The sequence below is a fragment of the Phaethon aethereus genome (assembly GCF_964289735.1).
Source record: "Phaethon aethereus genome assembly, chromosome: 13".
In the NCBI taxonomy this organism is placed as follows: domain Eukaryota; kingdom Metazoa; phylum Chordata; class Aves; order Phaethontiformes; family Phaethontidae; genus Phaethon; species Phaethon aethereus.
The window spans coordinates 11,145,536-11,160,467 of record NC_138589.1 but is presented as its reverse complement, the minus strand read 5'-3'; the positions used below and the strand labels follow the sequence as shown (position 1 = coordinate 11,160,467).

Here is a 14,932-nt window from a genome sequence, read left to right as displayed (position 1 = left end):
GCAAACTTATAACAGCAGGCATATTTATTAGCAAATAAGAACAAGATTCACGCATACTGCAGCAGCTGAAACCAACGCACTGTTGAAAGCCATATTCAAAACAGAACAAAACAGTATAACAACCACAGAACAGTTTTTCTAGCTGGGTGAACCATTGCTGGAAGACACCCAAAACTGACCTTTCTATGCATTGCAATTGAAATTACAGAAAAGCAATCACTACAAGTGAACGTGCAAGTTGTGACTTCAGTTACTTTTTACTTTCCATTTTTAGGGCTGAATACATTTGGCAAACTGCACAATTTTGAAACGAAGCAATCATGATGTTCATGTATCAATGGGGTCTTCAGAACAAAAATTCCACCTTTTGTACCTAAATGGTATGTGTAAAAACCTCTGCCTAGTTTAGTGCAAAAGTGTCAGATAAACACTGCAGACCTCCTTCTACTGATGCACAAAGAGAGGAGTAGCTTCACATAAAAGTAAAAAACGACAAAACAAGCCTCCCATCACAGAATCACAGAATGGCAGGGGTTGGAAGGCACCTCTGAAGATCATCTGGTCCAGCCCCCCTGCCAAGGCAGGATCACCTACAGCAGGTTGCACAGGAACACATCCAGTCAGGATTTGAAGGTCTCCAGAGAAGGAGACTCCACAACCTCTCTGGGCAGGCTGTTCCAGCGCACTGTCACCCTCAACAGTAAAGAAGTTTTTCCTCCTGTTGAGGTGGAACTTCCTGTGCTGCAGTTTGTGCTCATTGCCCCTTGTCTTGTCACTGGGCACTACTGAAAAGAGACTGGCTCCATCCTCCTGACGGCCACCCCTCAGATATTTATAGACATTTATAAGGTCCCCTCTCAGCCTTCTCTTCTCCAGGCTAAACAGCCCCCAGTCTATCAGCCTTTCCTCATACAAGAGATGTTCCCGTCCCTTAATCATCCTTGTAGCCCTCCACTGGACTCTCCAAAAGTTCCCTGTCTCTCTTGAACTGGGAAGCCCAGATTATGTCTCACTATATTAATTTAGTAGCCATACATACTCTGTGTATTAATTCTTATAATTTGACTAATTGTAGCTAATTGGAAGAAAGGAAAAAAGTTCAGGGGGGTGATATGTTACATAATTTTTACATCACAGTTCAGTAACATAAAATCCCCAAATTTGCACTGTTTACAGACAATTCAGAGTAACTGAAGTTACTAATTGAAAATGTATAGAAACATAACTGATTTAGAATTTATTTTCTTTTCTATGTTTCAGAGCAGTGGTGGTGCACAACTGTGTTTCATAGGCATGGGGGTTAATGAAACACTGAACGTTTATTAGTATTCCTTCCATTTCTTCTACATGTAATGTTTAATAAAAACAAAATAAAACAAAATAAGTTCTGGACTTACATTAAGTGAGGCACACAATAACTGTGTGCCAAGGATTACACCACAGTCTCCCTTCTGAGAATTAGGGCTGGGTTACACCTTGAAATAAAACTTACCTCATTCAAAATTTTTAGAAAATTCAGCTAGTATATGCAAAAATATATGCTTCGGCCAAACTACAAAATGTTAGAGGAAAAAAAGCAAAATTTCCATTTATTTTCAACATAATTCTTGAGGATCTCCAATTGTTCCATTGTGTATTTTATTGTTGTCTCTGATTAGTATATGGTACATGCTGTAATTTTAAGATTAGCCAATTCAGAAATGCTGGAAAACATGTACATACACCTAGAGATAGTACAATGTCCACTCACACATATATGCACAGAGATGTCTATACACTGTTTTACAGCTGTTAGGATGAGCCTTCCTGTCTCGGCTTTGCAGGAAATTTCACAGGCTCTTCATATGCAGTCTTCTCCTCCCATACTACTCATAAAACAGTGTTTTGTTTAAACATTATCTCATCCACATATATTCTAACGTATTTCTTCTCTGCTTAGTTAAGAGAAAGTATATCAAAATATATAGCTTAGATTTCTAATCTTGCTAGTTTCATGGCCACAAAATGCTCTGATATGGATACTGGCTTGAAAACAATCTTTGACTAAATTAACAGCAAAACCTTAGAAAGCTTTGTGTTAATCAAAGTGAAAGGACAGTCAGAGTGTGACTTGGCAGACAGTTGCAGAAAATTTGATAAGACTTGACTCAACCTCAACCTTCTTTGTATTTGCAAATAAACTGCAGGGGATGCTACCTGTTTGGTTTCAAGCTGTAATAAATAACTGGAGAACAAATCTTTAAAAGTACTTTTGAATCTTGCTTTGGACGTTAAGTGTTTACAAAATAAATTGTATTTGTCTGATCAATCAAGTTAAGAGCTATAGCCTTCTATTTGGGATGATATCCTTAGAAATAATCTAAGTTGAGAGTGTGTACATGCAAAACACAAACAGTATACGCTCAGTGAACACACAGCTCCAAAAAGCAGGAGTATGTATGAAGCCTGATCACTTTTGGCTGTGTTACAACTGGTTATTTTATCTCTAGATAATATCTGAAATGTCATTAAAGGTTTTCGTGTTGTTATCAGCTTAAAATTAGCACTGTAGCCACATGCATTATCTGGTGGAGTTAATATTTTACTGAAGAAGATATAATGTGAGATCAGAGAATATCTGCCTCTCTTTCTCCTTTAACCTGCTGGTCGATGAACGTACTGTTCATCATGTTCCAATGTTACTAGTTATCATATCCACTCCTTAGGTGAAATGAGAGATAGAGAGACAACAGAATCCAGACTAGAAAGATCTAGGGGTTTTATTTCAGTTTTGATATCTAATGCCATTCTAGTGTACTTAAAATGAAAACAATAATTATCAAATAAAATTAGCATTCCATCCATTAAGTGGCAACTTAATTGCAACCACAGACCTGCTTCTCCCAGTGAACTTTGTGTCCCTCTGTATCAGTTCAACAAAAAAAATGCTGTATGCGTTATGTTCATACATTGCCACAAGTCCATGCCTTTTTGTACTTCAAAATATACACCACCTGTAGAATTAATCAATACTTGCTTTCAGAAGGAAAAGGCAAACCTAAGGTGTACATTCAGTATATATACAATCTATCTATATATTCAAAGAAAGATGACAGTCATTACCAAACAGTATTACAAGTATAACACAACAGCAATTGTTTCAGTAAGTGCCAACTGTTTTTATTACGGGTATGTAAATGTTTCTGGGACAGAAAAAGTGTGTAGTATAGGAAAGACATGTTGCAATGCAAGTATTCCAATTAAATATCCATACTCTTTGAGTAACATAATATATAGGCCTAACAGAGTGAATTTTAGGCATCTAAAAGAAAAATTACTCCCGTTTCTTTTCTCTGGTTAAATTTAGGTATGTGTACAGCTGCATTATTTTCCCATGCAGTGATTCCAGGAAAAAACTAGTCAGTCCTGGATCTTGGGAATGAAAAATCTCCTACAGTGTAAATGTTGGTTTCACATTGGTGAATGTCTGAAATACGTTTTGAGGTTTGGACATTTAGGGTAACATTATATAAAATTAGTATCGAATAGTTAGAGACTGTGCCTAAACTGTATTACAGGATCACAGTATAAATACAATTAAAGAACTATATGCCAGGATCTTGCATATTGTTTATTTTAACTGTTACTTGTTTGATTTTGAATTGTTTCGGATAAAAGAAAGATGATTATAAAGCAACATATAATAGATTGTTGAAATTCTATTCTAGATAATGATCAATGGTTGGAAGAACCATAACTACAACTTAGGCAGGAGCTGTGTAGCAATGCTTTTAGAGAAAAAAATGGGGAAAGGTATTTACAGAAATTATCAAGTATTTAAAAAGTGGTAGGAAGGGAAGCACAGCTTTTTTTTAAGGTTAAATTTTAAAACATGAAATATTCTGTTTTGTAGCAAGTTACAAGACAAAAACACAAATAAATGACATTTCAACTAACACTCATATTAATGCTCTATGAAAGCACTGATGAAACTGAAAACGACTGTTACCTTAATATTGGAAAACCAGAGGTCATTTTCATGCAGTGTAGCAACATAAACGGAAGTAAGAAGTCCAAGAGAGATAGCAACAATTCCGCCAACAGTTACTGAGAGAATGTTCCATAGCTTTCCACCTGTACGATCTTGGAAGAAAAATATTTCACTCTGTAATTGTGAAACACGTAATTCAACTTACAGGAATTTTGGAAACTCATTTATACGTTGCCTGTGCCAGTACCGTTCACATTCTGTAGGTAACAGGACAATTGGTTTTAAGAGGTCTTTATGGAGTTGTGTTTTCTATTTTCTCATATAGAAAAATCTATTTTTTTTTTATATAACCCAGAGTATTTTATTTACATGCAAAGTGAAATAAGGTGTGCCTTAATTGGTAAAATATAGTTATAGTTTAAGAAAACCACGATCATATAAAAATCTAGATAAATACCATATCTAATTTGTAAATCTAAATTGGAATATTCTCCAGGGCATCTTTTTTAACTAAGGCAATACAGGATGACTGTTAGATCACAAAGTAAGAAACTAAAATCTTCCTCTAAAGTCTTGAAACAGCTGACTGTTTTTGGGGGGTTTTCTTGGTTTTGTAAAAAACAACACTGAAGGTTTAAAAGTCTCACTAAATACCCACAAAGAGACTGGACAGCAGCCAAAGCAGCCTTTGATAATGTTGTCATGCTTTGAATTGCAGACCACCTCCTGTTGACAACAGAATAAGATTATAGATGGAATGATGGGAAAGAAAGGTTGCATTTCTAGGCAACATAATCAATTTACTGTACGCTTACGTTCCTGGTTTTTTTAGTTGTTGGGTTTTTTTGTTTTGTTTTTTGTTGTTGTTGTTGTTTTTTTTTTAAAATGGTGATATAAGGCTTAGTATGGATCTTAGTGATCTGGAATTGTATCTTTGAAATGGCTATTTCTCACTGTGTGTGACATCTACATAATGGGTACCAAATATGCAATTCAACCAAATTGAGAGCTGGGCTGGATGAGGACTATGACCATCTCCCCATTTTGTATTTAGCCTAAGTGTCCTTGTGTGGAAACAACAATGTAACTTTCTTTTCATCTACCCAAACTGCATATATAGAAATGTTTGGAATTTAGATCAAAACATCCCTCAAAATAAGTTAGTTAAAAAAAAAAACCAAAAACAAAACACAAAACTTTGCCAACTCTAAAGTTATAATTCCAAACAAAAACGCTGTCAGTATTTCATTACTTAAACAGATCCTCAAATTAAGACATTTAATGTCTCTCTTAAATTTACCTAGCTAGCCTGTCCTATAGTAAAAAACCAAGGGTTTGCAGTTAAATTTGCATTCCATATGCAATCTGCTTATATTTAATACAACTCAGAGGTCTTCAAATCCTTTTATGTTACCAATGATTTCAACTGGGATTTGTTTAAGGCATATGAAATCTGATAGCATGTCACTGATACTAAAATTTAAAAAAAAAGTTCTCACCATAAATTAGGGTTTTAAAATACAGATGAGGTTGACATGCAGTAATCTGCATGTCCTCTGTCTCATCCAATTATTTTTGGTGATAAATATTCAAGTATGAAAATGTATTTGGTACATACCTAGTTCTAAACTGTGCTTAGGATGGATACCAAAAATCTAACCACCACTAAAAAGCCGTAATGTTACAATCCTTTTCATTACGCACCAGACAGAATTTTCCCATCAGGCTTCACATTCTTCTCCTCTGAAGGCTGATCTTCAGCTGCTTCTGTGCCTTTTTCAACCCTTCTCTGTCTTATGGTTGTCATGATGTCAGTCACTTTTATGCATTATTCTTCAGTCTGACTCCTAAATGGACACATACAAGCAACGCATGTTCCTATCCAAACATTCACTTAATACTGTATGAAATATCTGAAAACCAAACCATAGTTTACTGCCATGAGAAACTTTGACATACAGAACCATCTTGTAGTTGAAGTGTATCTTGTGAAAACACAAGATTTTTTTAAATTTGTACAACTCTGAGTGCAAATGAAAGTACAGAAAACATTATCTTAAATTTGTAAAGTCTTTAAGTTCACAATTTTACATACTGTTGAACCGGTTTTCAGAACAATTCATTATTTTGACTGCCCTCGCTTTTGGCCCTTGACTCAAAATGCACACCAGGCTCCACTTCTTTGAAAAAGTGTAAGCCCTTCAAAGAAAAATTAGTCCTTTTAGGGCATTTTAGTTGGGCACCTAAAACAGAAAAGCAGTTGTTTAAATCTTGGCTTTCAGGAAATCCTGAAAAAGGGGGCCATAAAATGCAAAAATGATGCCAGAGAACATGCGCTATAAAAAACTAGAGAGACAGTGTTAAAAAAATCTTTGATGTTTTATACTATTAAAGCACCATAAAATTTGAGAACATTACAAAAGAGACAAAGAGAGCAGCAGCTAGTCATTCCTGTCAATTCCCAGGTGCTCTCTGCTCTATGAGGATGGTCCATACATAAAACTGCTTCAACCTGCCACTCTGCATTTGAAAATCCATGATGTCCCATCCTGAATGCAAAAATCTGCTACCGCTCCCAGAGTGCAAACACCGGTATTTGTGTTACCACCGGTGTAACTGACTGGTAATGGTAATGCTAATGCTCTAAGAAACACATCTCAACCGCACAACTTTCTTGTTTTAATGCTTTTGCAGCGGATTAGCTTCACGTCTTTCCCGCATGCCTGGGAAAACACAGAGGGAACTATGTGACCATTTATCTAAGTTGTTTTTAAATAACTGGTTTATAGGAAACCTAACAATTAATTAATACGGGCAACACGCTCATCATCACCACGCTCTTTCTTCGCACTGCCAGTCTCAGCCAGCGCTCCGCAGCGCCTTATGCCGAAGGGATCGGTTTTGCCGGCACAGGCGGGGAAAGCCTCCACAAGGCGCCGGGAAGGGACCGTCCCGCCTCCGTCCCCACAGCCGCCTGAGGTGAGGCGAGCGAGGCCTGGGGCGGGGGCAGGCTCTGCGGCAGCAGGCCGGGCCCGGCGGGCGCGATGGGGGGGGGCCCGGGGCGCGGCCGTCGGTGGCGGCGGGGCAGCGCGGCGGACAGGCGAGAGGGCGGCCGAAGGCGAGCGCGCCTGGGCCGCCGCGGCCCGATGGGCAGAGGGAAGCGGCTGCGAGGGCTGGGCAAAGGCGGGAACGGGAGGCGGGAGGGCCGGGCCTGGAGCCACAGCTCCCTCGTCGGCCGGGGCGGGCCCCGCGGGGCGCGTGCAGCTCCACACGGCGCCGCCTTCCCGCCGCCACCGGCGCGGCTCGCTGCGGCCTACGCGGCCCGGCGCGGCCTGCTCGGCGGCGCCTCGGCGTCCGCCCGTCTCCTCCCCTTCCCCTCCGCATACCCCTGCGGGTCCGATACCTGCCGGCGCTCCGAGGGCCGCGGGTCGCTGCAGCGGGGCGGCGGCTTCTCTTACCGGTGCTGCCTGCGCGGAACCGTCCGGGCGCCACCGCGGCGGGGCGGAGGCGGGCGGGGCGGCCTTTGCTCGCCCCTGTCAGGCGGGGCGGTGAGGCTGCGGCAGCCGGGGCGCGGGACTCGGACGCGGGCAGGGGCGCGCCGGTAGGCAGGCGGGCAGGCAGCCGCCGCCGGACAGGAGAGGCCCGCGCGGGGAGGAGCTGCGGCCCTGGGGGCGTGGGCGGGCTGCGGGCGGGGCGGCCCGCTCCTCGGCAGGGGCCCGGGAGCGCGTCCGGCTCCCGCAGCTGCCTCCGGGCTCCGCGGAAAGAAGTACGGCGGGGACGAGGTGGTTTGCGAAAGCGGAGATAGGCGAGATCGCCACAGTCTCGCAGTCGTGTGTCCCCACCCCGAAAGGGTTCTACGTCGTTCAGATGTCAAAGGGCGGGCTTGCAGCGGGCCGGGGCCAGCGCCTTCCCCGGGCCGCCCTCGCGCCGGGCCGTGACGGTGCGGTCAGCCCGGCCGGGGAGACTGGCCGTTCCCCGCGCCTCCTGCAGCCTGCCGGCGGCGGCGGCCCGTCCCGCTGGGCGGGGGCGGGCGGGGAAGATTCTCTGCTAAATAGTGACAGGAAATTCATCTTTAGTGGGTTTTTTTTTTTGTTTTGTTTTTTCAAACAGGTGTACTTTCAAACACATGTGAAGTGATTTTTTAATTGAAATGAGCATCCGAAACAGCAGAGTCGTATTTGTATTCAGTTCATTATAAGCTCCATTGTATTTCTCGATTAACTGCAGCATAAACATGCAACGGGGGAGGGGGGGGGGGGGGGGGGGGGGGGAATGGCCTTTATCTCTGTGTAGCAGAAAGACAACGGCAACACCAAACTTTTTTCTACTTAACAGGTACAGCCTACCCTTACAATAATTCTTTATTGTAACTTCTATTTGCAGTGTCTTTAAAGATAGTTATCACAGAAAAAAAAATCCCCATAAAGACTTTACCAACATGGCAGCTCCCAGATCCTATCACAGAAAGCCCATTTCCTGATAATCCATACAAATTCAGTGGAACGGGAAGGGATAAGAGTTCACCTCTTCAGGACAATATTCAGTTGATTTTCCATCACCATTTTACAGTCCATCAATACTTACTTTTTTTTCTTTTCATTCCACAACCTTGGTTCATTGGTAAAGTCAGTATTTTGAGCAAGATGCATGAAAGTCATAGAGAACATGCTCAGAGGTGCCAAGCGAACTGTGTAACTAGTAATCATCATTGAAATTAGAAATCAGGAAATTTTTCACTGTCTTTGCACATTTAGTATGTTTTTTAAGTATTTGTTAGAACAAACAATGATTTTCTCTTACTTCCTCTGATTAATCTCTCCTAATAGTTAAAAAATTCTACTGTAAGTCCATTTACAACAATCAGACTACACATACTTTTTTTTTTTTTTTTTTAGGAATAAGGCAGGTGATATATTTGTGGGGGATGCTTAAGAATATGGAAACTGAAGAATTGTGGGCTTTACAATGGGCATTAGATTTACTTTATTTTTATCACTAATAGCATCATTGCCACATCATACATGTCAGGTGTTTGTTAAAATGAACATATTGTATACAGATCGTACAAGCAATTTTACAGGGCAAATAAAGGAAAAAATACCTTGAGGGTGTGTACATTTTTGTGTAAAGGGGGTCAGATAATGTACTTAAATTTCTGAGAAAGGGAATGCTGTGGAAGATGTTTCCTACAACAGAAGTTCTGTTCATCCACTATCTGTAAAGAGGCCAATGCAAAGTAAAATCTACACAGAACAGAAAGTTGCGGAAACGGTTTAGAAAACATAATCATTTAAGAGCTTTAGAAATCTGGTAATTGTGCACATTCAATAAATTTGGGATGACTAAAGGCCTGTTGTCTGTAGGATCAAAACTTGCATAGATGTTGTCTTGAACTAAATGGCAGGCTGTGTAGCATGGTTGCCGACAGGCAGTAGTACTGGGAAAAGGGGGAGTTAACAGTCATCTTATTTCTACTGTGTGTATATGCAATATATTTGTATGTGATAAACAAATTACTACAGTCAGTTGAAGAAGTTTTCCATTTGGTGGAAACGATTGCAGATTACCAGCAGTACAAATTGCACTGACATTCCTGAACTACTAGTGCAATTGGCACTGTGAACTGAGAACAGTTTGTCTAACAGAAAAGCATTAAGCAGCCTTACATAGTGGTTAATGTACCTAAGAGTAAATGTTACCTTTAAGTCATTTTAGAGTAACTCATCAGCTACAGCCATCGTCTTGAAATATTAACGCCTGTTGTTCAAGTTTCCAATAGCAGAAGATTAGACAGTAGGGAAAAGAAAAAGTACTTTTTTCCCCCAATTCCATATAATATTTTAACAAGTCGTATTTCCTGTTGCACTAAGTGTTTGGGTAGAAAAACACTAGAAAAAAAATGGAGTGGGAGACAAACCCTCTGCTCTGATCTTCCGACTGGAAGTACTCGAAACAGATGGATCTGATGCTGTTTTGCCTAATATTCTAGGGATAACACCTGAAATACAGTAATAGCTGGAAGGTATCACACTACAGCATTCTTTACTGCTTGTTTGTGACAGGGATTAGAGCAATGTAAGTGTTAAAAGAAAAAAATCCTTCGTCATGAGGGAGCTACACCTGAGAGTTACTATTCAACATATTCTTACTGAAACAATGTATTAGTTAGGCAACACGTTTGTTCATAATGAGATTTGTTTTAAGTTGTGAGTATACAGAAAAACTAAAGAACTTATAGATTGATATTAATCTCTAAAAATTGTATTATAAAATGTAAATTAAAATACATCAAACTGTAGCAAGTGATTAGTAATACTGTATTAGTATTACAATACCTTAACGCTAGCTTTATACTTGCCAAAGCAGCAAAACGATATTATTTATCAATATTCTTGTTGCCCATTGTGTTCCAACTAGATCGTATGGTAGAAAAGTCTTAATGTTAGTACCAAGTTACCCAAAATCCCAACAAATGTTTGACTAACATCTACAAACCATAGCGTACAGGAAATGGTTGAACGAAACTTTAAATTCAGTTTCTTTATATTATTTACATTTGTGTTTTCTCTTGGATTGTCACGTTCAATACTGTAGAAAGAGCTACTGTGAACCAGAAACAGAGGAGGACTCAAGTTCTGCTTAAGTAAACTCTTGAGTCTAAACCTGCACTCTTTTTAGTTCCTGTTGGGCAGCCATGTGATGTGCTGCAAGCATGTCACATTTCTAGGTTATCTTTTTTTTCAACTTTTAAGGTTTGTCAGCTGCCTGAAGTTTTGCTTTTGGGCAAAAGCATCTTAGTTTTACCAATTCTGAGGGGTTTTTACCTAGCTAATATTAAGGCAACTGTGTTAATGGTGTTTCACTTTGAGTGGCTCAGTGTGACAGCTCTTTTCCAAATATGCCTAGAAGGGACTGCAAAAAAAGAACAGTAGCATGGTACTTTAACTTTTCTGCAGTAAGTTTGACCATAAATACTTGCCAAAGATATAGGACAGAGTGATTCAAATCCCACTGATGTGTGGCAGGGCTCTAACCCATTTTCCTCTAATTCCCAGGAGCATTACCATCATCAAACATGAGGTCAGTGCAGCTCTGTCCCGACAAGCTCTGTGTCCAGGCCCAGTTCTGCGGAAGCTGCAACGCTCACTAAGCAGGCACGGTGCCCTCTCTGCCGGCAGCTCTGGGCTGGCCAGCACTAGTGAGGAGGGAAGGTGTCTGGTAAGACATGTGCTTTGCAGCAGATAAGTTGTCTTGGGATGCCAGTTGGACCACACATGACCGGGTTATTTACGGGGGGGGGGGGGGAAATAACTTCTGATGAGGCTCTTCTGTTTTATTACACTCAAGTGAGTAAGTTATTTTAGTCCAGGGAATAGCATAATATCTGGATGCCACCTTCTACTACAGAAGCTTTCTTCCCAGGTTTTGCATTAGAGAAAATGTGAAAAAGCTGCACGACACAGCATTCTGCAGCATTGCATCTAAACTCATTTGTAGCTCCAGCTTTTTTTATTTCAGTGTATTTGGCCCAGGGCCATAATAGTAACAACAAAATGAAATAAAATAGCCTGTTTATGTAAATGTAAACCATAACACCAGCAATGGGTACTCTGGTGGTATTTTCTCTTTTCTCTCCTTGGCCAGCAACAGCAACTGACGCAGACTTTTTTTTTCCCCTGAAAAAGATGGGAAGAAAAGCTTCAGCAAGGCCAAGAAATATGCTGTATATTTAAAATTGGGTTGCAAGATATGTTTTAGCTTATGTGATGGATAAGCAAGAGTCAATCACTTACCTGAAAAAAGCTGCATAAGCCTTTCACTCCATTTACATTAGGGAAAAAATTCCCACAAGCTTCATTATGAATTTTGAAAGTGCAGTTCTGTCCTTCAGCATTGTCCCATCATAACTGCATGCAGGCTTACACATGTTTTGACTTAATAGTCTATTTCATCATTACACTTACTTTTATAAAACTTGTATTAACAGTATTAAAACCGTAACAACTTGACACGAGAGTGAGAAATGGCAGTAAATTTCAAATACTTTTTGATTTAAACAGATTCCCATCTCTCTAAACACTGGTTCAGTGTTTGGATTTTCCATATTCATATTTCATACAGGTCAAATAAAAGTGACTAAAGTGTTTAACAAAAAAAGTTTATTACCAAAATACAATATTAAGTCAATACGTGACAAACTCCTGTAAAGCAAAATAAATTATTCTAACATTGTACAGTATTTCAGAAGGTAGTTAAAGTAGTACTACAGACTTTGCTTCATAGTTCCAAACAGTCATCTATCAGGAACACAATCCTAGAGAGAGCTTAAGGCATGCAGCTTAATGTGCTGGATAATTTTATAAAATGAAAGTCATCCTATTTAGTAAGATACAGTATCAGAATTAACTGCAGTCTTTACATGTCAGTTTTCTAAATTTTTTATACTTTGGCTATAAAAGCAGTGCCATAGTGTTACAATACCTTTTCTTAAAAAAATACATGTACCCATGTCCATGAATATCAAATGCAAATGTAAATTTCTATTAAATATATCTTAACAAATGTTACTTTGAGCACCAACTGTACATTTTTTTAAATGATTAAATAAGTGCTTCTGAAAGGGGAAAATACAGTAACTCTGACTGAATCCCACTCTATTTTTCCAGGCCAAGCATAAATCGGAAAGATGAAATATGCACCTATTTATCAGTATAATCTAGCATGAATGAAGTTTTCTCTTTAGTAGAAGTATAGGCATTTAAAACAAAGCTGCAAGTTACAGTTCATATCACAGAATAAAATCTAACTTCAGCAAACAGCAAGTGAATAGCTCATCATCTGATAGCGCTGTGACAGGAGATCCGAAAATATTTTAAAAGCTCAAAGAAAGGGGAAGACCGCAGTGTTGGTTACTTTGAAATGTGCTTAAAACCCCTTACATAACATGCAACCAAGCCACCCATACACTTTCTAAAGCAGATAACCTGAGGAATAATTTGCTTTCAGAAAAACTAAGACTATAATTACTTCACACGCAGAACTTCTGATAAAGTCCATGGGAATTGTGAGTGGGTAACTAATGGCAAGCAGCATGGAGACAGTTAAAAAAAAAGATCTCTGTGAATATGGAAAAGAATTTATTTGTTGGCATTTGTTAGGATTGAGAGGCAACTAACTTTCTACTTAGTTTTTTTTTTAATTTAAATTTAGATTTTAAAATTAAAATATTTAGTATTTTATAGGAACACATGGTCAAAAAGAAAAAAGGAACAGGATGGCAAGGAACAACTGTGAATAGATGCACCCTGCTTAGTAATCCCATTACAATGAGCCCCGGTGCATTATACTTAATGCTGCAAGTGTGGCTTGCACGTACACCAAAATTGTTAATTTTGATTCAAAGTTACTTGCTTTATAAGTCTTGGTTCACTGCCATCTCCTTCTTAGCTTATGAATGCAAATTTTTCAACTTTTTTTCTTTCACTAGCTGAGCAACTTAAAAAAAATTATCGCTTTACACAAAAATAACACAAAAATATTGTTTCTGTGAATATTGACCGGTAGTTTAGCGTTACTATGGATCTTGTTGTACCTTTAATTTTTTCAAGAAATGGGATCTCTAAATGAGAAAGTTGAGATACATTCCAGATAATGTACTATTTTCACATGAATTCTATACTGAAGGTAAAATATTGCTGTCAATAAGACAGTATGAATATCCCATTAAAAGCTTACTATCTCTAATTGAGTTTGAGATAATGTAAATAAATCATGTGTTTCAAATGTAAAATCCATCTGTAGGAATATGAAAAATAACTTTTAACTGAAAATAATGTATACTTACTTCACATAGGTATTTAAAAGATCTCAAATATCTGACACAAAAATGCTTTGACGTTATATCCCGACTAATTTTTAAAGTAAAACGTGTACTTTCTGCTATCTAATTTATAAACAAAATAATAGATATTAAACCCGAAAGAACAAGTCAAATTGAGAAAATCACTTGAAAACAAAAAATGTACTTAGAATCTTACTGCCTTTACACTGGCCTTTAGATTTTGTGCTGCTTCATAAAGTTGTAACAAGACTTGTTTTCTTTTCCCGTTTGCCACTTCTCGTCAGCGATAGCGCAATGGACTGTACACTACATATGCCACCTTCTCAGATTTACAGTTGAGGCTTGTTTCTGCTAGCAGAAATGTATAATGAAATGACATAACCATAAAATACTGTTTTTTCTAAGAGTAAGTAATTTTTAAAGTCATGAGCTACTAAAAATCAGATAGTTGCATCCCCATGTCAGGAACTAGGCATGCTTCTGTGCATGTGCCATTTATTAAAAACAGAAATACATGCCCGAACTAGAAAGTTTAAACCTGGCTGCTAAAGGGCTTCTTTGGAAGTGCTACTACTTCACTTGATTGAAGCACGTATTTCAAACAGTTTAAGTAGCCAACTTTATAAATAACCTCAACAAAGCTGCCAGGTAATTAGCCAGTATAATAATATTGCAAACTGATACATAGATGAATGTCTTCTATTGCAAACTGCTGTAACTGTTTAAAAAAAAAAAAAAGAATTAAAGAAAGCAGCACTCTAATTTTAGAAGCTAAGGGCTTTAAAAGGGAGAGATTTCCATGTGTTTCTTGGAAAACAAAGTAATCCCTAATTCCCTTTATGAATCCGTATTATATGCACTAGTAAAATTTATTCTACAAGTGACTGGATACATTTTCTGCTTAAAATATTGTTTGCCTTTTAAAAAAAAATATTATTTTCTACAGGAAGATTACTGTGTCTTTCAGTGAATTATTTCTACAGTTACAGCTGTTCCAGACAAATGGGAAATTTAGACAGCCAGTGGGATTTCAAAGAACTCCAAAGCATGTAGGCATTTCTCAAAATCCCACTTTGTGCTCACCTACATCTTTAGGAATCTACATAGGTTTAATCTACATC

The 14,932-nt window shown here is 38.9% G+C and overlaps 1 protein-coding gene across 1 annotated transcript in view; it reads right to left on the bottom strand.

Annotated features, from left to right (window-relative positions):
• The window catches only part of DPY19L3 (dpy-19 like C-mannosyltransferase 3), a gene marked incomplete at its 3' end in the record, with an annotated part of 36,102 nt that extends 28,632 nt beyond the window's left edge, over positions 1-7,470 (bottom strand). The window contains exons 1-3 of the mRNA XM_082005470.1: positions 7,374-7,470; positions 5,675-5,817; positions 3,989-4,122 (exon numbers count right to left, since the gene is read on the bottom strand). Of these exons, the coding sequence (XP_081861596.1) occupies positions 3,989-4,122; positions 5,675-5,777 (237 nt within the window). The 5' untranslated portion in view covers positions 5,778-5,817; positions 7,374-7,470. The remainder of the gene's footprint in view (positions 1-3,988; positions 4,123-5,674; positions 5,818-7,373) is intronic.
• Between the last annotated feature and the right edge of the window lie 7,462 nt (positions 7,471-14,932).